Below are 27,726 nucleotides of genomic sequence, written 5' to 3'. Positions count from 1 at the left end.
TTGAAGCCTTGAGAAAGTTCCAAAGGCCGCTGCGGGGCTGAGTCACACTATGGGCTGGGCAGCAATTGCATTCCTGAGCAGTGTCACTGCTTGGGGGCAGGCAAGGGGAATAGAGGAAGAGAAAGGAGACAAGTGAGGGGCTAGGTAGATAGAGGGGATGGGGAGGGGGAAAGAGACACAGGAAGAGAGAAGAGGCTTGGGGAGGGTTGCCAAGTTTGGTTGGATGTATTCCTGGAGGTTTCATCACATTACAATCTTGAATTAAAGATTAATCTTTAATTCCTAGAGACTCCAGGACTATCCTGGAGGGCTGGCAACTCTGGGGGGGGGGGGGAGGGAATGGGGGAGACCTGAAACAGATGGGAGGTTGGGGGAAGGGCACAAGCAGAAGGAATGGGGGGATAGGGAAGGGAGTGGAGCAGAGGGAGAGCTGTAGAGAGGCAGGCTGGGGACTCATGGAGGCCAGGCAGGGAACAGGGGGGCATGAAAGAGGCTGAAGTGGGAGAGGGCGGGGATGCAAGAGAGGGTGTGAGATGAACCGGCTTGGAGCTGGAGGGGGGTGGGGTGCAGGCGGAGCCTGGGGCCAGTGGGGGAGGAGGTACCGGATACTCAGGCGCGGCTCGGGGAGGGACAGGGCCGGGCAGGGGAGGCCGGGGGTGGGTGACAGCAGGGCTGGGGAGGGAGGGGCACCGGAAGAGCGAGGCGCTGACTCACCACAATAAATTGTTCCCCATCCAGCGTCCTTCGCCCATTGCAGCTGGAGAAGGCGCAGGAGCAGCTGCAGAGTTCACCGCCGCGCCGCAGAGGGAGCCCGGGGCGGAGGATGAAGATGCCGGGCGAGGTGATCCGGGAGGGCGAGCTGGAGAAGCGCAGCGACAGCCTCTTCCAGTTCTGGAAGAAGAAGCTGGTGGTGCTGACCAAGGACAGCCTGAGCCTCTTCCCGGACGGGCACAAGCGCGCCCGGGGCAAGGAGCTGGGCTTCCACTCCATCCTCAAGGTGGACTGCGTGGAGCGCACGGGCAAGTACATCTACTTCACCATCGTCACCACGGACCGCAAGGAGATCGACTTCCGCTGCCCGGACCAGAGCTGCTGGAACGCCTCCATCACCATGGCGCTCATCGACTTCCAGAACAAGCGGGCCATCCAGGACTTCAAGAGCCGCCAGGAGCTGGAGCAGGCGGCGGGCAGCCCGGAGCGGCGCCTGGCCCGGGCGCCCTGAGCAGCCCGCGGGGCGGCAGGACCGGGAGGAGGTACGGCGAAAGGTGAGCCGCGGGGGGTCCGGGGAGCGCCCCTCACCCTGCCAGCGCGGGCCGAGGGGAGCCGAGCGCGCCCCCAAGGCTCCGCTGGGCTCGCAAAAGACTCGCGTGGGCTGCGGCGCTGCGCCTTAGTCTGTCTCCATTGAGCTTCACGGGCTGCAGGGCCAGCGGCGGGAGACCAGAGATCACAGGCAGGCGAGCTTGCAACGCGCTCGGCGTCTGTTTAGTGTCGCGGGAGGCATTTCTCTCCCCCGCCAGTTCCAGACCGGCGCCGCTCCCGGGCTTTAAACAGCGGCTGCGAGCCCCTGAGAGCACGTGGCTCTTGCTGCCTTTTCACTGGGACTCCCACGGGGACTCCACATCTCCCTGGGATCGGCCGGCTCTGCCCGTAGCACTCGGGCTGAACCGGCACCCCCTGGCTTTAGGCTTAAACTCCCCCCCCCCGACTTTTGTATTGGCTAAAACCGTAGCCCTGACGCCTGCACGCAGATGCGCTGATTAAATTAGCAGAGCCGGTCCGTGCTGGAGGGGTTGAATGGACTTGGCGCCACAGCGGCCCCTGCTGGGCAGTGCAATTTAATGATTCCCGGAAAGCACCAATGTGCCTTTGGCTTCTTATGAAAATCACTAGGGATAGTCTTAAAGCCACTTTAGCGCCTGGAATAAGAAGTGACTTCCTAGTAGCTAGTGTGGCAAATATCTCCATTTTTTTAAGAGGCGAAAGGAAGCAATAATGGGAATGGGAAAACTGCTGTTGGGATGCTGCCTTCCTCTACTCTCTCACTTGGGCTGGGGACCTCCTTCTGTGGGTCTGACACTGGCTGGTTCTCCCTGGGAAGACTCTCCCATCATGTGCTCGAGGCACTCAGCAGCACCGGACTTCGGTTTTAATGCTTGAATTGGGGAAGGGGCTTGGAGGGTCCAGGCCCTCTTACTACTTTGAGGGGCTACCTCATTTCTGTCTTATTCAAAGCACGGGGTGGGCTGTTTGCCTGTTTCAGGCTTTCATTAATCACCCCCTCCCCACATAATTCAAGCAGTGGGCATGGACTTTACATGCTGCAGCTTTTGACTGGAAAGTAATACTAGCCTTTAGACTGGCACCAATGCTGCTCCTTAAGCCATTGTGGCCAGCAGAGAACGCTGAAGAGTTGTAGACTTGGCGCTCCATTTTGGAGGCTGAGCTTTTTGCCCTTTTGTGAGTGTTACCTAGCAGGGATCTCTGGGTGATACTGTGCATGGTTACTAACTAGCAAGAGCAATTTAATAATTATGCCACTTAGTTGAGGAAATGTGGACAGACACTTAATGGGGGCTTCTTTAAGGAACTCTGTATATAGGCTGGGATTTTTAAATATGAGTGCCAAACTCCCTTAGGCTCTTACCCCACAAGAATACTACTGTATTGTTCCACTTCTGACTTATTTTCTGTTGCTCTTTTTAGAATGCACTGCTGGATGATAAACCAGATCGAGTGTCTTGGACTGAAATGGGACAGGGTACCAATGAAGGAAAGCAAAGAAGGTGGCTGGGAACAGTTGGGTTTCCTCCAAGTCTGAGGCTGCTGAGCAAAGAGCCCTGAGCTTTGCCTGAGATGCATTTTAAAAACCAAAGACTCTTTCAAAAGGACTTCTGGTGAAGTGTCAAGAAGTTTCTAAGTGGCACAGCTTTGCAAACTACTCTTATCTATTTATGAGATGCAAAGAATATTCAGCGCCCATTGGTGCAAAACAAACCCAATTTAAATTATTTGTGGTATCTATATTTGTATTTATTTTGATGAATGTCTTTAAGCAGATGTCTTAATGTTGCTTTTGCATTAATGTGTCCATTCCAAATAAATTACTTGAAATGTTCACATTTTATTACTATACACTGTAGTGCAGTATGTTTTTTGGTGCCGGTTGCAGAATAATAGTTCATAGACACCATCTGTAAATAGGGCTACACTAATCTATCCAAACACTTTTTTGTTAATAAAAATACTAATGTGCTTTGATAACAGAAAGCTGATATGTCTGTAGGAAAGGGCCTGCTTCAATTAGTCTCCAAGCAGAAAAATCAGTTACAGTATAGCAATTCCTAATTTAGATGCATCAGACCACTGGCCTTTCTAATCCAGAATTCAATAGTCAGGATTAGTTGAGTCTGAGGCTAGGTCTACACTACCTGCCTGAATCGGCGGGTAGAAATCGACCTCTCGGGGATCGAATTATCGCGTCCTGTCGGGACGCGACAATCGATCCCCGAATCGACGCTCTTACTCCACTAGCGGAGGTGGGAGTAAGCGCCGTCGACGGGAAGCCGCGGAGGTCGATTTTGCCACCGTCCCTTACAGCGGGGTAAGTCGGCTGCGATACGTCGAATTCAGCTACGCTATTCGCGTAGCTGAATGTGCGTATCTTAAATCGACCCCCCCTGTAGTGAGGACGTAGCCTGAGGAAGGTGCAAGAACCCCTGCAGTCACCAGTTACAGAATAAAAGTGCCTTCCAGAATGCTTCCTCTAATACCCCCTGCTTGCTTAGTCCAGAAGAAGAGGGATAGCTGAACTGGTTCAGAATAAAATAAAGACCAACATATAGAATCTCAGGGGTTTGGTTTATATAACAAGTTCCCTGTTGTTTCCCATCTCCATGCAGCTTTGCAGTTTCTAGATCCAGCGAGGGGCTGTTCTCAAGGGGTTTCCAGCCTAACCAGAGGCAGGAAGTGCTGTACATCTTATCAGCTTCTTCTTAGGGCACTTTGCAGAGCCAAGGGGTTGGCGAAATAGCTGAACTTCTTGGTACTGTGATTATGAAAATCAGGTTTTATGAGACTTATTGCTAATTAATCTACATTTCCTTGAGAGTAATTCTGCAACATACAGCTATCCTTTCTCTACAGCTAGAAAGGGGAAGTACAAGGAAAAATGCATTTGGCACTGAAACTGAGTTGCAAGACTCTTCCTGTGTAGTGTTTCTTACGAATGGTCTGAAACTGAAATCCTTAATAGGGGTAAAGTTCCCACTGACTTCCACAGAGTCTTGCTTGAGGGAGACCAGAGAGTATTGGTGGAAACTACAAAGATTATACTGAGAACAGCATGTAGGAGGGTTAATTAGGGGCTGATTAATGCATAGTTCTAATAAGGAGCTAGTCAAGGGTGTGGCTCAAAAGGGAAGTACTTGCTCATCCAAGAACTGGGAAATGCCATGGCTATAAATTACTAATGAGGCTTTGTAAGTTATGGACTAGCTGCTTTTTTCCCACAGAATGAAATAGGTTTCAGCTATCTGTTGCGTGGACCATCTTGAAGAAAGTCTTGGTTCTGATTCCCTATGTATGGCTGGTGGGAATAAATGCTCTGCATTGAGGGGTTTGTGCCTTAAAGCAGAAGGATACAGTACTTAGTTTCCATGGTTTCCTGAACCTAGAGGTTTTTCAATTACCTGTACTGCAGCCTGGAACACTCTCCTAAAGAGGTGTGAATTTTCTTTTTTTTCCAGGTGGGGTTAAAGCATGACTTAAATATGGATTCAGGTAGCTAACTTTAGGACACCATGTCTGAAAAATCTGGATGACATGCCTTTACTTCCATTCTACAGTGTAAGAGATGATAGACCCACCCCTGTAAGTGGGGGTGGCTGAAATGCAGTTGCTGGAACTTCTGTAACTATTAGCACTGGATGTTGTATTGCTCAGAGACCTAAATGGGGATCTGAGCTTCATTGTGCTAGGCACTGTTAAAACAACCTGAGCTAGTCAGTGCCTCCCCTTTACTACTAAAGAGAGAGGGCTGCATCCTGATTGGGTTCATTGACTTCAATGGAACTATGCTGATTTACATCAGCGGAGGATGGGGTCCTATCTCTTGTAATAGTGTTGAGCCCAGAAGATGTCTGCAAACTATCAATGGTGTGGAATATCATCATATACTAAAAAGCAACAGAGGGTCCTGTGGCACCTTTAAGACTAACAGACCCTCTGTTGCTTTTTACAGATTCAGACTAACACGGCTACCCCTCTGATACTTGACATCATATACTAAGGCTTTGTAAACCGCTCCAATAGCAAAAGTTACTGTATATGCTGCTGAAATGCAAAGTGTTGGCTTAAAGCTACTTTTATTTTCAATCTGGGGTGATAGAGGTAAAAGTCCTGATATATAATCTATATATAAACATTGCACATTTTAGTTTTTGTGGATAAAGTAGATTTACATGTAGCCTGGATTACTGAACTTTCTCCTCATTCTGGGGTACTTTATTCTTAAAAATATACAAAAACAGAGCTATATTGACAACCAGTTGCAAATAACCAAAGGCTGAGACTCCAAACATCTTGTACAAAATTCCACCTAGTGTTGGGCCCACTGTCCGTGTCAGGGGAGGAACAGATGCACATATCCCAAGCATGGCACCTACAGAAGAGGGGAGAGAAAAAGTGCATACATAAGTGACCAATTAATTCTAATTACAAAGGTTTAATGATAATTTGTTGAACAGACATAGCTTACAGGGCCCCTGTGTGTCCAGAAGTGTGCGACTTCCACTGTGAGCCATCTCAACTCTCCACTGCAGTGTTCACACAACAGGAATACTGTAGTAAAGGGCAATCAGATTCTGCACTGTTCAAGAAAGAATTCAGTGCCCAATACTGGGAGCTAGGCTCTGATGCTGGAAGTAGTCCTCTTAGTTCGGCTTGCAACTGGGAACATTGATTTCCTTGAGGGTGTGGTAATTTAGTCCTCGGTCTCTTGCAAACCGTGGAAGATCAGACTTTTCTAATACAATAATTAGATGAGGCAGCCACCAGTGCATTTCCACCTTACTAAAACAACCTATTACAGTTTGTCCTCGTGCTCAGGATGTCAGTACAGCAACTTGGCTCGGAAAGGCTGGGCTCTGACTAGTCTTTTTCAACAGAACAGATGATGCCCTAGAAAAACCTCCTCACAAATAAAGATTGCTTCAATATGAATGAACACATGCTGGATACAATTATCGAGCTCCACCAGATTCTTGTGCCGTGCTGGGAGTTTAAAGAGAGCAGGAGCCGCAGACCATGAGAAAGCACTTACTACTTGGCAACGTAGGGCCACTTGCATGTGTGCATGCAGATGAATGGACATGGAATATTATAGCACGTGTGGTATGGTGCAGGCACATTATTCTGCTATTCATATAGGAAAACCAGTATATCACCAAAATGAAAAGTCTTAGAACAGGACAGCAGGGAAGGAGAAGGGAGATAAGCTTAGACTTTGGTCACAAAGTGGGGTGTTTTTTGTTTTGGTTTGTTTGTTTTGGGCCCATTTTAAATATTGATATGATTGTTTCACTGCTTGCACAGGTGAGAGAACTCTGGATGTAGGCATTTTGACTTTACATAAAGATCCTGCTGTCAGGTATGGCACCATGCATGGAGGCCTGCCTAGTTAAATGGGAGCACAAATGCACTACTTGATTCTACTAGTTATAAAGTGATGGAGGACCATGTAACTGGAACAGAACTGAGTCCAAAAATCTTTAGGCGACTGTGAATTAGAGGAAATCTGACCAGTCCTCAGTCTAATGCAGATCCAAGCCTGCTGTACTTCTATTCAGAATGCTAGTTTGAGAAGGGAGCCAGTAGGAGGGGGAGTAATATGTGTGTGTGTCTTGGAAAAATCTTTCTGCCAGATCTTCTGGGTACTGCTCCCCATCAATGAGCTGGGTGGATCCCCAAAATTGACCTCTCCCCAGTGGGAGCAATCACACAGCCACCAAGCATTCTGGGCAGGTTCTACAATTTCCCCCCGCCTCCAGGCATTTGAACTAAACTAATTACTATATACAGCAGCCAAACTGGCTCCCAACAGTTGAGCTGGCACTTTGTAGTGTGTGGGTGGGTTGTGTGTGTATGTTTAATCAGATATCCATCCTCTAAACAGGCCCAGGCTCCAGGTCTGCACCTCTGAAAGGTTTATTTTGCTGACAGATAATTTCTGTTTCCTAAAGAACCATCTAGATCCAAATTAGACCCCCCAGTATGAACCACCTCTGATCTTTAGGCAGTTTGAATTTTGCAGCGTGGGACTATAGGGCTAGTCTACACCGGCAACGCTAAAGCGCTGCCGTGGCAGCACTTTAACGTGCCTTGTGTGGGGTCGTGGTGCAGCTCCCAGTGCTGGGGCATTGTTTACACTGGCGCTCTACAGCACTGCAACTTGCTGTGCTCAGGAGGGTGTTTTTTCATACCCCTGAGTGAGAAAGTTGCAGCCTTGTTAATTGCCAGTGTAGACAAGCCTATTTGGGATGGGCAGGGACGCTTTAATGTTTTGTGACAGTGGAAAAGAAAATCCTCACTGGACAACCGGCTTCCACTAACTTCTATCCAGTCTTCCAGCTCTTTCATAAGAGGGGCACTCTAATCTGGGGCGAATCCCCTCTTTATCATAAAGGCCTGACCCAGCGCTTATTAAGATCAATGGAAAGACTACAACTGACCCAGACAATACTGGATAGGGCCCTTAATGAAAAGATCTTCAGAAGATTCCTTCAGAGAGACTCAAGACAGACACAATTCCAAAGGGAGTTCCTCAAGCTGAACTGGCGAATAGAACAATCTCGTGAACGTGAGTGTTCTTTAAATTGACTAAAAATCTTCAAGGCTAATGCCACTTCCTGTGCTTTTGATGTGAAAAGCTTTAATGTCACAATATCACATCAAGCTTAAGAGCTATTAAAAGGCAGAGCTTTATTAACAAATGCAACTAGAAATGACTAATTTGTAGCATAAATTGTACATTTGTACAGTTGGGACAATAGTTTTATCTGGAATGTGGGTGGAACGGCTACTGTATGGTGCCACCCATGACCAGAAATGGGTGGCAGACATTTTAGTAGCATTGTTTCTCTGGAACACACCCATACTACATTACACAGGTACTCCAAAGAAGCAGCTTACACACTGAAATTGCTCTGCTAGGTCAGGCACTCTTGATTTCACTGTTGCCTCTGCCTTGATGTAAAGTTTTAAAAACAAAATCCTACTTGAGAAAGTGAATGACTCTCAGCACTTGTCTTTAGTATCAGGCTGTACAAGTTTTACCCTGACCTCCTCATGCTTTTGCTAAAGAACTGCAATTCTGACCTGCAGCAGCACCTCCTGCCAATCTAGTTTTGAGCCCAAACACAACTCTGCCAACGCACCTCAATGCTGACCTGCTACAATCCCCTGCCATTGTAGTCCTGGGCCCATGCACAGCTCTCCAAATGCACACAATCTTTTCTTGCAATACTCCCCAATGTGCTAGTTCTGGGCTCCATACAACCTTTGCAAGTGCACCTTTGTCCTAAGTTGCAGTACCACCCTCTCCACTGTCCTTCAGCAGAGACTGCCAATCTTGCTGAATTGGGGGTGGGGGGCAACTTAATAATGTACGCAAACAAACAAGGACTACGAAGAGGCCACTAAACTCATGCTCACTTGTGACCGAAGTTAGCCTCTGGGCTTTGAAAGAGGAGCATGCTCCATTTTTCCTCACAAAAGCCTTTTGAGAGCAGTCTGGATGATTTCCAGATTTGCTCTATGTTTAAATGCCATTTCTGCCCCTCCTCCACTGCCCTCCCTCAAACATTTTTTGAAGCCTTGAAACTCCTGATTTTCATTCGCACAGAATCGAGTCCTGGAAAGTTCTGTCCTTAGCTCAGTGTGAACTAAATACGTTTTAGCAAACAAATTAAAATCTAACCGAGATTCAATGGCTCTAAGTGCTCACAATGTATGCGGGGTAGATTTCAGCCTTAAATTAATCAGGCTAACAATGGGACATTGTCATCCAGAAAAATCCCAAAGTGCTTTACAACCTTTGACAGACTGTACAAACTTTGAGTTAAATTTCAACTGGGCTCTGTATAGACACTTGCCCATAAAGCTGCAGCCGGAATGGGGAATGCAGGATAGAATCTGACTGGTCCAGTTATGGATCTCCCAAAAGAGAACAACTCCACAGATATTTGTGGAGTGGAGCCATGGGGGTAGGGCTTAAGAGAGCAGAAGCATCACCTGCAGATAGGTACTAACTCATCTTAATATGCCCCATTCCACACAAAAGGACGCTCTACTTCTAGCAAGAATAATTTGGACATAGATGGTGGGGGCCAAGCAAGGCTCACCAGAACATTGCTGCAGCAGCACAGATGTGTGCTTACATTTTCTGGTCACATCTGAAGGAAATAAATATACATGCCCACCATTGAACCACAGCCTCTTCTATGGCAAAATGCAACAACTCTTTTAACAGCACATGGAAACATCACAAAATAATTTAAGCACAATTATTATAACCAGCTGCAACCCAAAGCTGTAGCTGCTATGTATGGATTATGGTGGCTGGCTCTGTGGGTAACCATCTGTAGTTTCCCGGTCTCTTCACATAGAACAGTGAAGCTGTCAGGCAGAAGTCTTTGTTTTGTCCATGGTAGATAGGACAATAAGGTTGCTTGGCAAAACCCAGGAGTCTGCTGGGCTTAGCAGCCTCTCAGTTGCCCACTACAATATTGGAAAGGAAGGTTCAGAGTGTCATGCTGATGTTGCTACAATATGTATGGCACTGCATCCTGGGAGAACTCTTTCATTGAAGGAAGGCATGGACATTCAGATGATGAAGACTTTTTCAGGACTTTGACCCTTCCTCTCCAATAGGGTGGTGGCCAGACACTTCCTTTATTATAATACACAGAAATCATGACTCCTTTTAAGTTTCATGTCTAGGGTGACTCTCTGCCTGAACAGGGCCCCTCATTTGCAAGAATATGCGACCATGTTTCAATACTGAGCATTTATTGTTTATCATGGTGTCCCATAGCCTGGTTTTGCATGAAAAGAAGCACCTGAGTAACAGGAAAGCTATGTGGACCTTTCCTTGTTGGATCCAGCCATATGGCTGGGTATTTGCAAGTGGAAGTGCAGGCAGCAAGAGCCTGAATGACTACGAGGAACATACAGTCATAAATGGAGTGTTTGGTCAATACTGTACAAGCTAGTCCTCTGTTCATTCTGTACCTGCTCATCCTGGTTTCTGACATAAATTACAGGGAATGGCACGTTTCTCAGAAATGTGCCTTACTGTAAAATGAAAACTGCACAACCACACTGCAGCAGTGTGGCAAGGGCGCTATGAAGTGTGACAACCTTAAAATATGACTCAGCTCATTAGCTGTCCTATATTGTAGCTCTTCCTTTTATCCTAGCCCCTTCAAGGGCCAAATCTATTAATCTCAATCTTATGATCCTAAATCAGAGGTCCCCAAACTATGAGGCGTGCCCAGCAAGGGGCAGCGCAGAGGAATGTTCAGGGGGCTCTGCTCCTGGTCTCGCCCCCAGCTGTGACCCCAGCCTCAGCTCCCTTATTCCTGTCCACGTCCCCCCCTCCCAGAGCCATGACCCTGCTCCAGGGGAGGAGGGCGCAGACATGGGTAAGGGGGGAAATGAGGTAAAAAGCTTTGGGAGCACTGTCCTAAGTGCAGAGGGCTGACACAAGGCCTTGTGATTCACCTAAGCCTTAAGCATAAGTAAAGTTTTGCACAGCTCCTCTGCAGCAAGGTGGATTTTAGTCTAAGTAAAGGCTGCAGGATTCTGCCTCTTGTTGTGCTGTCAATTGATGCTGGTCACTGGCTCACTGCAGGCCTCCTTGTAAGTCTAGGCCTGCTTCTTCTGACCAGCGTTCATTGGTTGGCAGAGATGCAGGACTAATACAGGTTACGCTTTGTTCTTAGTCAAATTATGCCTGATGGGATGTGCTGGGAACTCGGCATTCTTCCCACAACGCTCTAAGTCGTGGTTGGCAGCACAGCATCAGCACAGCAGCGTTTATGCACATGCCAGCTCACAGCTTGAAACCTCAGGCTTTAAAAGTCACAAGGCACAGAGTCTGAGCTGGAAGATCGTCTAATTAAAAAAAAAAAATCTAGTCTTTTCACAAGTCTTACCAGTGTCAGAAGGAGGGACGGACTTGGTGAGAATGCTGTCCGTAATGATGCCCATAGTGCAGAGTGCAAATACCATGGGGAGAGCAATGATGCAATAATGGAACACGTTGGTCATCAGCGCCTAAGTGACAGAACAAAATATACCACGTCTATTAGAAAACCAGCTCCTGGGCAGCACAAAGGATAATGTCACTGATGAGATACAATCCTACCTGGATTTTCATAAATACATAGTGCACTAGACTCCGGGTTGGTGTACAGTGATGAAGCTCTGATGCAGCACCAATAGAAGATCCAGCCCATTCAAATCACTTCTGTTAAATTTGTGTTTAATGCATTATTATAAACATTCAGTATATGTAAGAAACTATAACCTGTACATTAAGGTAGAACCTCATCTAGTTTTGCTTTGCTAATTCACAAAGCGTGACAATTCCCACAATCCCCCCCTTCTTCCCCCAGGCTGTCTGCTCCACCTCTCAGGAAAAATTTAATAGCAGGGGCCTGTAGTACAGTCTCTTTAAGTCTTCATTACTTATACAAAACACGCTACAGCACCCATTATAATGCATCATCATAAATAATTAAAACTAAACTTTGCTTGTCAAAATAAATGAACACAGTACATTATGTAATACTGTACCCTTGGGATCACTAAAATCCTGTTTGTCAGTATACTTGCTAATGAATTCACTGAATTCAGTAATCTGGAATGGGTCTCCCAGTCATAAGGACACGTTAATGAGCATAATTAGTGAATGTAACAATTTTCTTATTGCACATGTTCTGAGCAGAGACGTCATTTCAGCAGTTTATTACTTAAACAAAAGTACAAGAATAAACTTCTTATGCAGTGGGGCTAAACCAGCTCTGAATTCATTCACAATCCCGACTGGTCAAATAAATGGATTTCTTTGGAGCACGGAAAGGAAATTAATGCCCCTCCTCCCTCGCTCTGTACTGGAAGTCTCTTATCCTATGTTTACTTTTGAGGTGTGTTTCTTTTACTGTCATCTGGAGATCATTTATATCCTTTGTTAAGCTGGAAGTTTTACTCATTGGATCATCCTGCATGGATTTTCCTTTCATAAAATCCAGTCAGCGTCTCTTGGTTACAGAGAGAAAACAAGCCCAGAAACATACCTAACTCATGACCTGCTCATGCTGAGGTTTAAAACATTTTCCTGACTGGATTAAAAAGTATGTATATATTAAACCCCTGTCTGGAGGCTAAGGTAGATAGGTGCCTTGATTTCCATGGGACCTTTGCCTAAGTTTTGGGTCAGGACTACAGGATATAGCCTTGGTGCACAAAATATTCAGACCAGTGGATGGATGATAAGAGCTCCTTTGCTAGAGCAAATGCTTCTAGAGCTCATGCAGGGATGTCAGGAGAGAACACAGCTTTAACACTCCCCTGACCTCTGGAAATTGTCTGCCACCTGGGCAGTGTGGAGGCAGCAGAACCATGTCTCCCTGAATTAGACGATAAATGCTGGACGGGCCCTTCAATAACAAACAACAAAAGTGGGGAATGACCGTTAAAAGCAGAGGGAGTGCTTCCCCCCGCTGAGGCCCTATAGGAATCAGGGTTGGAAGGCCTCAGTATGAACATGATTGCCAAACCTGGAATTTATTTTTCAGATAGGGAGGGTTGTGCCTGGGGTCCCAGGAGGGGGCTCAAAGGCAGATGGATGGGAAACAGGAGAGAAGGGGCAGGGCAAGTCAAAAACATGCACCCCCTAGAGGAAAACATCCCTCATGTGACTACCAAACCTTTCTGCAGCCCCTCCCAGACCCCGTTAACTCGTAAGCCTTCCCACATCTGCAAATGAGAAGCATCATCTCCTCTGAACACTGATTGCCCATCCCGGCTGTTCAAACTCCCCACATCTCCCAGCTGACCCACCCCTGCCCCATCTTCAACCTCCAGGTAATAGGCACCCATCATCTAGACTCCTTTCAAGCTGCAAAATTATCCTCTGAGGCCATGAAAAGTCCCACCGAGCACCTCCTGTGCTAGATGCCAAAACCCTTCCAGGGAGATGTTTAGGTTTCTTTTTCAAACAGCTGCTCTCTCTACTTGCTTCCACTCTTGAGGAAAAGGCTTTGTTTTGCAGAAGTGGCATCCATTGGCAGGCCAACAATAGCAAGTACATAGTAGGAGGAAAAAATTAAGTTGATCTATCTTTAATGCTCATGCTTGAAAGGGAGGGAGGGGGAATTAAAGTCAAACATTTTATGACCCCAGATCTGTAATCTGAGTGCTGAGGGCAGCCAGGGCCCCCCTGACACTGCAACAAGCTGCCTCAACAAGGCTCATCCCTGTTGGGACCTCCATTATGAAAAGTCACCCCACACACAGATGTTTTCTTGGCAGCCCCTCGAACAGAGGACTTTTTGATAAGCTCTCCTGGGTGGAAAGGACTGCAGCTGTATTTTCCTATGAATAGTTGTCCTAGGAAGTCATTCCCGACCCTTGTCTCTCAGGCCCATGCCATCAGGATGTCCCCAAGCCCCCTGGGCATGTCCTAACTGCCAGCTCTGAAGTGAATACACAGCAGAGTTCCCCCACAAAGTTAGTAAGAACTTCTTTGGGCTGGATTTCTTCCAACCGTGGCTCATTAATCCACAGTTATATGTGCTGCCCAGCAACAACACTGTGATCTATGCAGAGGAAACTTAAATTATGCTCTTTAAATTACTCCCTTTTTATCCTTCCTCATTATTATTACTAAAAACATACATCCTATTCCTACTGCTTTGGATGGGTTTCAAGTCTTTTCAATGACACCTCATCTAACAAATTCACAAAACAAAGAGTCTGAATAAGAGATGCCATCTTGCTTGGCTCATGATGTTCTCATTACTGCCTTCACTCATTTCTAAATCTTCTGAGGTAATTAAAGTCTGGAGCATTGACAGGAATGCTAAAATGTTTCAGTGAACCTGCTCCATCACTCCTGAGACAGCAAGACTAAGGAGGGTAATTGGGCTCCACTCAGGTTCTGCATCTCAGGCGGTGCCATTGAAGTTCATCCATTAGGCTTGTTTCAGGCCAGCTGTGTGTGTGATGATGATGAATGGCATGCTGGACTTATGGCAGCACAGTATGCAACCCCATGTAGGACCCATATTGTGCTCATGATTTTGATTCCTCAGTTCTCTGGCTGGTAGGGTTTAGGAAGCGTTGCTAAGACAGGCCATTCTATCTGGGTTGAGCAGGGAAAAGGTGATTTGCACCCCTTTGGTATGACCCAATTTGGTGCTCATGCAGCCTCTGTGTGGAAGCACAGGTCAGCACAAAGCAATCAGGTGACTTGGCACAAGGTCACCCAATGAAACGATGGTTTACTTTCTCAGATTAAAACTCCAGACCTTCCTGGCTCCTAGCTCTGTGTTCTAACTTGTATAGGGGACACAGTGTTGCCTAGTAGCTCGAGTATGGGTCTGGAAGTCAGGAAAACTGGGTTACTATTCCTTACTCTGGCATGGATTTGATATGTCCTCTTGGAAAAGTCACTTAACCTCTGTGTGCCCACAAACAAGGTTACAGTGCAACAAGTATGTGAATAAGACCTGTCATTTTTGCCACGGTAACACAGCCATTTCATTGCAACATACACAATAATCAAATGCTAGTTAGAGGGTTCAAGGCCAAACTATTCAGTGAATTTCTAAAGGCCAACAGCTGAATCTAGTGTCATTTTTCTCTGTCATCCTCGTCCAAGACTTCATGCACCCTGGAGTCTTGGCAGTTCAAGACTGAGGTACACAAAAATTGTTCTCTGCTTCATTCCAAAAAGGCACTAAACTCGATTGTTCAAAACGACCAACCCCTAATATCACCAGCAAACTTGTCAAAGTGTGGGGTTTTTTCCTGTAACTTTCACTTACTTTCAGAGAAGTTCAGGAAACATAACCAAGCAAAAACTGAGGGTAAGATTTTCAAAAGCATCAAGTTACTCAGGCCTGTTCTAAACATGGTTTTGTACTGGTATGACTCTTTATGTTAGGTGTGTGAGGAGTGTGTTGTGGGGTTTCATTATTGTTGTTTTTGTTTACCAAAAGAGTTATACCAGTACAACCTCTAGTGTGGTCACAGTTAGGGCTTATCTACATTACAGTGCCTTGGTTGGTATACCTATACTGGCATAGTCTCCTAGTGTAGACACAGCATAAGCCAACAGTAGTTCTGCCAGCACAGTAATGTCCCTGAATGGCATTAGCTAAACTGACGGAAGCACTCTTCTGTCAGCACAGTTGTTTTTACACTGGGGATTTTGCTGGCATAGTTGTATGAAACAGCAGGGATGGGTGGGTGCGTGAGTGCGTGTGATGCCAGTAAACTCTGTTGGGTAGATGAGGCCTTCCAGCAATATGAAGTTTTCTTATACTAATACAGCTTGTTCCCTTTCCCATATAGGAAGCACCTTTATACCACTCTAACTGCATCCACTAGGGGGTTGTACTGATTTAACGGCACCAGTACAGGTTGAGAGTATAACTTGTGTGTAGACAAGCCCTTTAGGAACACAAGTTTCACTGAAAGTCATTGAACCTTTTGACCTAAGTCACTAAGGGCTTGTCTATGCTGCAAAGCCATATTGCTTTACTTCATTAAAGCAGTACAACCTCTCTATTGTGGGCATGGTTATATTGGTAAAAAGGTGCTTCATGTCAGAACAGCCATGCATGTATGGGAAGGGGGATAACTATGCTGATAAGTCATACTAAACATACTAATATAACTGCATCTACACGATAGCTGTTACCTGTATAGCTATATTGGTTTAAAAAAAAAAAAAACACCCCTCACCAATATATTTATACCTGCATAACTTTTAAATGTAGGCCAGGCCTAAGGTTCTTTTAAAAATCCCACCCATTGTCTTACCATAGCAAGGCCCACTCCACTGAAGACTAAGACACTCAACATGATCAGGGTCCTCTCTGTAAAACGACTAGTTAGTCTTCCAATTACCAGACCCTGAACAACCTAGAAAAAGAGCAAACACACATATATGTTAAGTACTATATGAAATATCTTACAGGGCAAGCTAGAGAGGTGGAGCTGTTGCTAGTGTTTCAAGCAAGGGTCTGGGAGTCAGGACTTCTGTATTCCCAGCCATCACTGATGTGTTGAGTGACCTCAGGTGAGCTACTGACCGCCTATGCCTCAGTTTTCCCATCTGTAAAATGGGAATAAGTGTACGTCACTATCTCAGTGGGTGGTTGCAAGACACAATTCATTAGTATATGTAAAGCACTTGGACCTGAAAGGCACTTGGGATTCAAAGTGCTGTGTTATGAAATGCATTCTAGATGAAATTTATCCTGTGCAGAGGACCAGCACAAAACCTATGTGTCACTTAAGACCTCTATGTAGGGTTTAAATGGATTTAAATGTTTTGTATTCCAATGATAAAGCTACACAAATCTGCCAGAAAGATATATGATATCCTCTAGGGTATGGATTTTCCCATTAAACTGTTCTTCCTAGAACTGGTCAAAACTTTCAAATGAAATTTTTTTGGATGTAAAATGCCTTTTATACTGACATGAACATTTTTATGAAATATAATTCATTTTGGTTGAAATTTTTCATTTTGATAAATGTTGCAATTTTTTTCCTGAAATTTTCATTTTGATGGGGGGGAGGGGAGGAGGAACACACTTGCCTTTCCTTCTCTTCCTGTGTTTTTTATAAGTATAAAAAAGTGTTGCTATGGGTTTTAAAACTGGAAAACAGTGAGAGAGTAGGTTATTCTCCACCCTGAGTGGGAGGGAAAAAATTTAAACAATTTTTTTCATAAAAAATTAAAACCCTCATGAAAAATTTCAAACACAATGAAAAACTATGTCTTTTTCATAGATTCAAGGACTGGAAGGGACCTCGAGAGGTCATCGAGTCCAGTCCCCTGCCCGCATGGCAGGACCAAATACTGTCTAGACCATCCCTGATAGACATTTATCTAACCTACTCTTAAATATCTCCAGAGATGGAGATTCCACAACCTCCCTAGGCAATTTATTCCAGTGTTTAACCACCCTGACAGTTAGGAACTTTTTCCTAATGTCCAACCTAGACCTCCCTTGCTGCAATTTAAGCCCATTGCTTCTTGTTCTATCCTTAGAGGCTAAGGTGAACAAGTTTTCTCCCTCCTCCTTATGACACCCTTTTAGATACCTGAAAACTGCTATCATGTCCCCTCTCAGTCTTCTCTTTTCCAAACTAAACAAACCCAATTCTTTCAGCCTTCCTTCATAGGTCATGTTCTCAAGACCTTTAATCATTCTTGTTGCTCTTCTCTGGACCCTTTCCAATTTCTCCACATCTTTCTTGAAATGCGGTGCCCAGAACTGGACACAATACTCCAGCTGAGGCCTAACCAGAGCAGAGTAGAGCAGAAGAATGACTTCTCGTGTCTTGCTCACAACACACCTGTTAATACATCCCAGAATCATGTTTGCTTTTTTTGCAACAGCATCACACTGTTGACTCATATTTAGCATATTTTGACTCTTTTCATAAGATATACTTACCTTTTTCCATCCAGCTCTAGTAACTATGATTTTGTTTTGCTTCCCCCTCCCCTGAGAGTGAGTAAATACCATAAATATAAATTAGAAATACCAAATAGATCATCTTCCTGATACAGTGATTCTGAGTGCTCAGTACACTCCTCAAGACAGTGTAATAAACATTTTAATTTAGGGACAGGCATGATAGAAACATCTGTGGAATACTGGAAAAAGTAATGAATTTTTAACAAAAAACTGAAGGGACACTAGCAACAGTTTCTCCCAGCCTTTGTCTTGTCTATAATGATGGTAAGCTCTTTGGGGCACAAGTAGTGTCTACACTGAAGCGCTACAGCAGCACCACTGCAGTGGTGCAGCTTTGCTGCTGTAGCCTTTTAAGTGTAGACATACCCATAGTAAAATGCCTAAAACTATGAGGCCTTGATCTTGACTGAGACCACAAAGCACTATTGGAAGGTAAAGACTGCAACATTCAATAACTACTTTAAAAGAATGTTGAGGTTGCCAAGTCAAGCACTCTAAAGTGAGGAAATACTAGAACTAAGGTTGCCCATGTAACCTTAATTCAGCCCCCCCTCGTGTGTATTCATTATGATACAAGCTTTAATTACATGATCACATGCTATTTTTTCCATAGGGCACCTGTTTCACTGAATGCACACGAGGGCCCTTTGCTGGGGATTAAGCAGGATTGGGTAGTGAAAGAGACTGTTGGACCCCTGATTCATTTGTTCAGAAGTGAAGAAGGCTGGGGCTAGCAGGAAGGGAAAGGATAATCTCATGGTGAAGACAGCTGAATGCCTCCTTGGAGAATTTGGTTCTCTCTGCTTCTATCTCTGTGATGCTGGGCAAGTCACTTAAACCAAACTTTTCACAAGTAGCCACTAACTGTATGTTCCTTGATTTCTGGGTGCCCAACATGAGACACCTGGGGCTGGATTTGCAAAATTGCTAAGCACTCACAGCTACAATCAAAGCTGAGCTCTGAACATATAAAATCCTATAAAAATACTAAATACTCTGAAAATTCAGGCTCTTGGGCCAAGCCCCACAAAGGTATTTATGGACATTAGGCGCCTAAATACCTTTCTGGCTCAGAGCCATGGTGCATGAAAACTAGTGGCCATCTTGGCTTTAATTTCTCTATACTTCAGTTCCCCACCTGTAAAGTGGTGATAATAACAGCATCTATTCTCACAAGGGTGTTGAGAAGATAAATTCATTGATGTTTGTGAAGCACTCAGAGGCTATGGCAAGAGCACCACAGGTATGACCATAAGGAGATTAATTATTGTGTATTCAGTGCTGGGTTTGTTGATGTGCAGTAAATGAAGACTGGGGTCACCCACTGAATGTGAAGGAGAGAAAAAAAAATATTGAATAACTGGCCTTCACTGAATGAGGCAGGGATCCTGTGGACAAATAGTATGTAATCATGTAATTAATGACCTGGCATATTTTGGATGCTACTAGGTCAACTAAAGAGTGTCATGTGAGGTCTCAAATAAAAGCGTGTCACACTGGTCATCAATATTATTGCAAAATGTATGTACGGATGTTGTGTAAGGATTTATGTATAGAAACAGAAAATTACATTTTTAAAATCATTGTCTAGGGACTGGTCACCAGCAAAGGTGTCAAAATAGGTTTTCTGTCAGACAAGAAATGTTAATCTATCCGGCTGTTTACATGTATATTAAGTATTGTATGGCTGACAATGGGTCTCCTCTCACAAGGCTAAACTGGATGATAATACAGATTGTAAAAACTTCAGAGAGAGAATAGTAACAGAAGAACCAAACAATGTGGGGGGCATGGGTGACCCGTGAACCACCGGCTTGGGGATACTAGCCCCCAGCCCCACCCCTTCCACCTGAGCCCCCGCGGAGGAAGGGAGACCCCCTATCTTGAGGTGCACATCAAAGGTTTGCTCTAGTGTATTTGGGGGACAAAGACGACACCCTGGCATCCTTCACTGAAGAAGTAAATTGCATCTACTTCCTGGAAGAGAGGTCTCATGCAGGCCTGGCTGAAAACACTGGAGAGACTGGATGAGATAAGCTTCTTTGGACAGGAGGGTAACTTGTTAGTAAATTTTAGTCTCTAGGAAGCATGTATGTAACCATGTGTTTCCAGTCTTCTTACTCACTCTTACTTGAATCTCTGTTCATTGATAATGACCTTATTCTTGCTTTCACTAGAAACATACCTAAGTGCTGTGGTATTAAGTAAAGTGGTGATCCTGAGTGCAATCTTACAAGCTGGCGTGTGCTGTTCTTCTGGGAGCAGCAGGCCTGGTAATTCTGAGAGCGTTCAGTGGGCAAGGGGCTGGGCACAACAGGAAATGCTTCCAAGGACTCAGGGGTTGGTGTGTGCCTATTGCTAATGTGTACAGATAGAGGGAGGCCTGGAAGGCAGTGCTTGTGTTGCCTGAGGCTGGTGGTTTCAGGGAGCTGATCCACAGCAGCCACAGAGAAGACTTCCTCACGCTATGGGCAAGTGATGGTGACGTGCTTCACAACCTGGGCTACCCTTGGGGAGCGTCACAGCATTAACTGGCACCCTCAAGCCCAAGGCAGAGCATCAAAAGACTGAAAAGAAGAGAAAACAACAATATGGGGGGATGGGGGGGGGAAGAGATAAAAAAGCACATCCATGATCATACCCTCAGTTCAGGTAAATCAACGCCTGCACAATTACTTCAATGTACACCAGCTAAGGACTTAGGGTGCTCAAACTCTCTCTCTCTTTCTCTCTAATATATGACATTTACTCACTAAAAGCTGTCTGGGGCTACTGTGGTCTCTGTCCTTTGGAGCAGCCAGGAACAGGGTTAAGCAGGAGGGAGTGAGCAGAAATACTTATCATACCCTGGCCCTCTCAGCAATGGGAGGATGGGAAAAGTGGTGAAATAGCCACATCCATTCTAGTTACCAGTAGCAGGAAGGAGGGGGAGAGGCTGATGAGAATGTTGCATTGGAGCTGCAGTGAGCCACAGAATAAATACTGTGTGACACCCTAACATTGGCCTGCAATGCTATGTCAATAGATGGGGTGATTGTCAGAATAGCTGGGTGGGCCAGCTGAGGTGGGAGCAGTCTGTCAGAACTACCAGGCAGCTGGGAATTCTCCCAGCAAGGCAGCACCACTGAGCAGACTAAAGTTGCAGCTTTGATTAGGAACCTTCTTTGGGATCATCTGGTTAGGCCCTTGCTTGTGGGCTCTGGTTGATTGGCATGGGTCTATCACAGGACTTGCAGGGAATGACCTCAGTGCTCACCAGCTCAGGCATAGGGATGACTCACTAGTGAGGCTGAGCGAGGCCAACTGCAAATCATGCTGTGCAATGGCAGGAGGTGGTTTGTGGGGTGATGATAGCGCTACAAGCAATTTGTGGCTCCATTCAATGGAGGGAGGAGAAGTGGCTGAGTAATGCTTCTCTAGGCTTACCTTTTTAAAAGTGTGCAGTCACTAGCCTTTTGCAACATTCCAGTCTAACTAATGAAATCTCAAGGAGATGCATGCCACAAAGGCCTGTTACTGCTGGAGTGGACCTGCAGCTTTGCTGAGTCATAGCTGCTCACCCAACAGGTATTGTAATGAGATCTGGAGTGGAGATGAGCCCCTCCCAAGGCTCAGTTTGATCTCTGTGTGACTGACTCAGCCACAGTGAGTTTCTAATACCGGATTAGAAATCTGAGCTACTTACCTTTTCACATTGAGCAATGCAAGTCTGAATTTTCTCAGACCTGAACTGAGAGTGTGTCTTTATTTAATTGGGTTACACCATACACATCCAGCCCATTCCCTGCCTCAGTTTGTCTCTTCCTCATCTCTCTACTGCGGTGGTGACCGGAGCTAAATGCTTAGCAAGGATTATTTGCACATGCAGGCTTTTTGGGGGGAGAGGGATTGTGTTTATCTACACCCATAGTTTTGCAAACATAGTCACACTGCAAAAATAGTGGGTGCAGCTTTAGAGGCTGGGCTGAAGCTCCTTGAAAACTTGGCCCTTATTGCGCCCATAAGTCTCCATGAAGAGCCTTCATGGCACTGAAAAAGCAGCAGTGGAACGTGAGTATTATTTCTATCTTCGTGTTCTGAGCTCCTTCCTTGCATGTAGCCTCTGTTTCAAAGAGCATGCCGGGGGCTGTCTATCATGGGCTTATTCTTACCCATATGGTGCTAACCTTTGTCCTTTGAAGTACTGTGAAAAGAGACCTTGCAGAAATCTGATCTGTCATCAGTGAACAAAAGAGGAAGGAAATAGTTTGCAAGTGAAATTACAAGAGCCGCCCATGGCTGTGTACACATGCCACAGGTGAAACAGCTTGATCTTTTCTTCTTGAAAGACAGATGAGCCGCTGAACTGCCAGTGGAAATATTGATCTGGAAACTCCCAGCAAATACTTTTAAGCAGTGAAATCTCTCTCTAACCTCCATGCTCCATTTGCAATTTAAGTATTTATCCACAGTACAACAGTCATTGGGTGAGACAGGGAATGACTCTTTAGTCCAGTGGTTAGGGCACCCAACTGGGAGGTGGGAGACCCAAGGTAGGTTGACACAGCAAGCAGCTGCCCAAAGCAGCGTGTCTCAGCACAGGACGACAGACTTGGGCTTGCAGTACTACAGGCCAGGGCTAAAAATAGCTGAGTAGACATTCAGACTCTGCCTCTTTAGCCCACCCCGCTCCCTAAACTTCAGAACCTGAGCCTGAATGTCTACCTAGCATTTTTCCCCCCCACAGCACAAGCCTCACAAGCCCGAGGCTGTAGCTCTGGGACTCAGTGCTGCTCGCTGTGTAGATGCACCCCCAGAGTCCCATCCCTCTGCTCCAGTCACTCTTCCATTATCTATCCACAGTGGAACAGCTTAAACAGGAGAGACTCAGGGAGCTCTGCATCAGACTATCCCATAGCCCAGTGGTTAGGGGGCATGGATCAGCGTTCATGTCGCACGCCCTGTCAGTGCCCGGGCCGGGGATGCTAACGATCCAGCCAGCAGACCAAATTTAGTGATGAATCCTGGTCACGTGCCACCTGAGGCATGTTGTGCATGTGCTAAGAAGAAGTGCTTAGAGCACTCCCCTGGTGGGCGGAGACCCTTGTTCAGATCCTTTTTGCCCCTCTGACAGAGAGGCAAGGAATTGAACCTGGGTCTCCCACATCCCAGGTGAGTGCTCCAACTCCTAGGCAAAAAGTATAAGGAGGGCACCACCGTCACCACCTCCTGTGGCCATTTTGTGTGGAGTAAGGCAGGCGCCCAAATACATTCTCACAAGAAATACCTTGGGTGCGTAAGGCACCTGACTGCAGGAGAGGGGTTCCCATTCATGGATCACTATGCAGAGATAGGCCCTTACCTGCAGCCTAGACTTAGGTACCAATCTCTGGGCAGGGCTTAGGACACACCCTTCTCATTGCCAGCTTCCATTTGGCTAGCTTAGGCAGCTCCCCAACTAGCGTGCTGCCTTTTTGTGGATGGCATTCTTAGGTGCCTATCCTCTCCCCATTTATTGTATAGGGAGCCTAGGTGCCTAACTCAGCTTTGGGGGTTACAGTGTTGGTCCTGTGATTTTCCAGGTGCCTAAAAGTTAGGTACTATGACTAGGGTTTCCAACAGTCTAATCGCACAAACCCAAACATCCTTGCCCACCCCTTCCCCAAGGCCATGCCCCTTCTCGGGGGAGGGATAGCTCAGTGGTTTGAGCATTGGCCTGTTAAACCCAGGGTTGTGAGTTCAATCCTTGAGGGGGCCACTTAGGGATGTGGGGCACAAATCAGTACTTGGTCCTGCTAGTGAAGGCAGGGGGCTGGACTCGATGACCTTTCAGGGTCCCTTCCAGCTCTATGAGATAGGTATATCTCCATATTAAAAAAAAAATCTCCGAGGCCCTGCCCCCTGCTCACTCCAGTCCTCCTCCCTCCGTCGCTTGCTTTCCCCCACCCTCACTTTCACTGGGCTGGGAGTGTGGGAGGGAGCTCCAGGCTGAGCCTGAGGCAGGGGGTTGGGGCACAGGAGGAGGTTCAGGGTGTAGGCTCCGGCCGGACAGCACTTACCTTGGGTGGCTCCCAGAAGTGTCAGCATGTCCGGCAGCGGCTCCTAGGCGCAGGGGGGGCCAGGTGGCTCTGCCCCCTGCCTGCAGGCACCTCCCCTGCAGCTCCTATTGGCCGCCGTTCCCCGTTCCCAGCCAATGGGAGCTACGGAATCGGAGCTCAGGGCAGGGGCAGCACGCGGAGACTCCCTGGCCACCCCTGCGTCTAGGAGCTGCTGCCGTCGCCGGACATGCCGGCTGCTACCGGGAGTGCCGCGGAGCCAGGGCAGGTAGGGAGCCTGCCTTAGTCCCGCTGCGCCGCCGGACTTTTAGCGGCCTAAAATCTCCTGGATTGGCTTCAGTAGTCTCCAGGAGATCGAGCCCGATTCCAGGAGACCCAGGCCAAACTGGGAGGGTTGGCAACCCTAACTATGATGCTCACTGTTGCAACACCTAAGTCCCAAGTCCCTTTGTGGATCCCATCCAGAGCATTTAGAGAAAAGGGATTTTAAAACAACACAATCTAAGTGTATGTCTACCTTTCCTAAAGGCTCACTATCCCCATGGTAACCTGAGCAGGCCTAGCTTCTTCAGATAGTTTGGTGGTTGCCTGCATCTTAGTCTGGTTCCTACAAATGCTCCTTATTAACTAAACCACTAATCAGGTCAGCTGGTCAGCCCAGTAATCAGGTCAGCATACAGTATACAGAAGTTATTCCAGAACAGCTCCAGTTCTGTCAGCGGATTGAGGGGAGAACTGTACAATCACAGATTTCATCCATGTGCACTCTACAGAAGTTCAGCAGGTACCATGTAATCTATAAAACACTGAACAGCCACTGGATGTACATGCGACTCATTCACAAACCAGATCAGCAGCCACAGGACAACAACAACAAAAAGAGGAAAATGTGGCTTTGGAAAGCCCTCCGCCCCTTGAATTTCAGGGCCTGTACAAAGCCCTTAGAATGTGGGAAGGTAAAGCCTACTTTTTTATTTTATCACCTGGTCACAACTTTCTGTCACAAACACCTTTTGATTTGAACCCGCTACTTAATGTCTGTGAGACTGACAGAAGCATATAAAGATGCTAGGTGGTGGGAAGATAGACATACTGAGTCCCAAACTGCTGACCATAGCATCTTGCCTGAAAGAATACAGAATATTTTATATTTTGCAAGCTCCAGTGTGTCATTCATCTTTTCTATTGGCTTAAATTCTTCAGACCAGGGAAACTGAAGAACTTTGTGTTTGTTGTCTTTCATCAGGTAGATTTTCCCCAGGCTTACCTGGCTATACTTAAAAACCCAATCCTTTAATCATCTGTTTGTTGCCCATAAGAGAAAGCTAGAGGGACAGACAGAGGATACATAATGTAAATCTTTCCTCCCAGAGACAGTCTCTTGAATAATCCGGTAACAACTTGTTGCCTCCCGAAGCTGTGCAGTTGGAGATACAATTTGTTTGACAAGAAGAGATAAATTTAGTCAAGGGACCAGACTGTCTGTGTGTGTAATTCCCCCCCCCCCCCCCGGCCTTAATTTTAAAATCACATCTGGTGCTTAGATATCAGTTACTTGCCAGCAACTCCAGGTGCTTCATTTGCCTAATCCTCGTGCAGCATGTTCAGAGCAGATACTATGCTACAAGCTTTCCAGCATCATGCCCTAGACCAGGGGTTCCCCACCTTTTTCTTTCTGAGTCCTCCCCCCCCACCCCGCCAACATGCTATAAAAACTCCACAGCCCACCTGTGCCACAATAACTGGTTTTCTGCATATAAAAGCCAGGGACAGCATTAGGGAGTAGCAAGCAGGGCAATTACCTGGGGCCTCATGCCACAGGAGTCGCCACGAAGCTACATTGCTCAGGCTTCGGCTTCAGCCCCGGGTGGCGGGGCTCAGAGCCTGGGCTTCACCCCATGCAGCAGGACTTTGGTTTCTGCCCTGGGCCCCAGCAAGTCTAATGTTGGCCCTGCTTGGCGGCCCCCTGTGAAACCTACTCGCAGCCCCCCAGCGGGCCTCAGACCCCTGGTTGAGAACCACTGCCCTAGACTTTCTCCATTTACTGATGTTTACAATTCTATAGAAAACTGGAACCTAAAAGCTTTCCTATCAGGCCAGCTTCAACCAACTGTGCAGTGTAAAATGACGTTCTGGAGAGAAAGGGGATAAAATTTACACCTCCAAGCAAAAATTCTCATAGGAGCCAGGGCTACACTACAAACTTGTGCTGGCATAGCTGTTTCGGTCAGGCACATGACTCATGATAGACATAGCTGTGCCAGCAAAAGCCCCTGCTGTAGATGTAGTTATATCAGCAAAAAAGTGTGCTTTTACTAGTAAAGCTTAATTTGCTCGGTGGAGTGGGGAAAGGGTTGGAATAAGCTATGCTGGCAAAAACTGCATCCCCACTAGAAGCACTTTGCCAGTATAGTATAAAGCACACCTAGTGTAGACGTGGGCTCAGTAAATGTACTTTGAAGGAGGTTTTGTTCACATCTTTTCTGTGATGAGACCACTCTGAAATCAGAACCTGGCTGAGAATGGTTGTGTGTTTCTGAAGGCACTCCAAGCCCTTGACTAAATAGCCTACGGTGATCAGCTCTCTATGCCTGCTGTAACATATTGCAGGTTTTAGGGAATCTCCCTGACACAAGCTGAGTAGTGTGGAGGTGGCTGCTTGCAAAACTCTTGACCTCATTTCATTATCTTCAATCAGAAGTTCCCTTTTGGATTTATATTGGCATAACCGTAAGTAATTACACATCATCATGATACAACAACTTCCGTACTACTCTAGACCCATGGCTTTCTTCCATTAAGCTACCCACGCTACTTTCACCTAATTGCCAGACCTCAGCAATTCCAGTTTTGGTCATATCCAGTTCCTGAGTGGCTTCTTCATCTCCCAGTCAAATAATTCTTTGTTTTTGTTGTCTTTAAGACACTGCATTCCAGAACCCTCTTCTCATTTTCTGATCTTATTTCACTCTTCCTTTTTCCAGACCTCAACTTTCTCCCCTTTTCCCCCGTTACTTAGCTTTATTTTACAGCTGCACAGCACTTTCCAATATCCTGTGCTATTAAACTGTGATCTTTGCTTAACTTTCAGATGTATCTGAAAATAAGTTCTAAGCAGCCATTAAAAAAAAAGTTTAAAACAACCCAACTTACCCTTGCTGTTAGAAACCATGATCCAAAGCCCAGTGAAGCCAATGGAAAGACTTCTTCAATGGGAGATTGAGCAGGCCCACATAATGCTCTTTATTTGTAGATGTCAACGTGCTTCACAAAAGAAGGTAAATATCATTACCTTCATTTCAAAGGTGGGGCGACGGAAACACAGAACATTTAAGCAACTTGCCCAAGGTCAAAATATGGGTCAGTGGCATTGCTTGGAACAGAATCGAGGTCTCCTCCTGTCCAGTGCCCTATCCACTACTCCACATTACTGAGGTTTTCTGGAGAGGACATTCCTGGGCTAGATCCTCAACTGGTGGAGCATCAAGTTACACCAGCTAAGGTTCTGGCTCTTGTAGCTGGATACCAAGGAAAAGAGGATGAGATAATTTGAGACCTTAACTTATTTGTTGAGCCAATTAATGATACACAAGCTTCATGCCAAAGAGGTCTCTCTGATGGGTGTTGCTTTACGAGACATGGAACGTTTAGTTTTGATCAGATTGCAAGTACTTGATTGGGGCAGATTCCCTCATTAAGTTTTAGAAGATGCCTTTTAAAATAAATCTATTTTGTTAACATTTTAAAGAAAAACTCGGAATGAAGATGCACCAGAGCCCTGGGCTATGGAATAAGAAAAGAGATCCCATACATTAAAGATGATTTAAGGTACTATTGTATAGCGAGACAGTTGGATTTAAAAATGTGGCCTGGAAGTGTGGCTTCTTAATAAGGCAAGAGAATCAGTG

General features: G+C 46.0%; 2 protein-coding genes across 2 annotated transcripts in view; one reads left to right on the top strand and one right to left on the bottom strand.

Annotated features, from left to right (window-relative positions):
- Positions 1–733: 733 nt before the first annotated feature.
- PHLDA2 (pleckstrin homology like domain family A member 2) lies at positions 734–1,227 on the top strand. Its single transcript, XM_065403846.1, has one exon. It carries the CDS (start codon positions 824–826, stop codon positions 1,220–1,222), a length of 399 nt encoding a protein of 132 aa, XP_065259918.1. The 5' UTR covers positions 734–823; the 3' UTR covers positions 1,223–1,227.
- A 4,128-nt stretch (positions 1,228–5,355) lies between these two features.
- Positions 5,356–27,726, bottom strand: part of SLC22A18 (solute carrier family 22 member 18) — a 98,883-nt gene continuing 76,512 nt past the window's right edge. The window contains exons 9-11 of the mRNA XM_065403842.1: positions 16,111–16,212; positions 11,214–11,334; positions 5,356–5,659 (exon numbers count right to left, since the gene is read on the bottom strand). Coding sequence (XP_065259914.1) covers positions 5,472–5,659; positions 11,214–11,334; positions 16,111–16,212 — 411 coding nt within the window. The 3' untranslated portion in view covers positions 5,356–5,471. The remainder of the gene's footprint in view (positions 5,660–11,213; positions 11,335–16,110; positions 16,213–27,726) is intronic.

Source organism: Emys orbicularis, chromosome 4 (assembly GCF_028017835.1).
Source record: "Emys orbicularis isolate rEmyOrb1 chromosome 4, rEmyOrb1.hap1, whole genome shotgun sequence".
Lineage (NCBI taxonomy): Eukaryota > Metazoa > Chordata > Testudines > Emydidae > Emys > Emys orbicularis.
Note: the sequence above shows the minus strand (reverse complement) of the source record. Positions and strands in the feature narration are given on the sequence as shown.

What these genes read in the sequence shown, in the direction of transcription:
- PHLDA2 (XM_065403846.1), top strand. Translation starts at nt 824, where the DNA reads ATGAAGATGCCGGGCGAGGTGATCCGGGAGGGCGAGCTGGAGAAGCGC.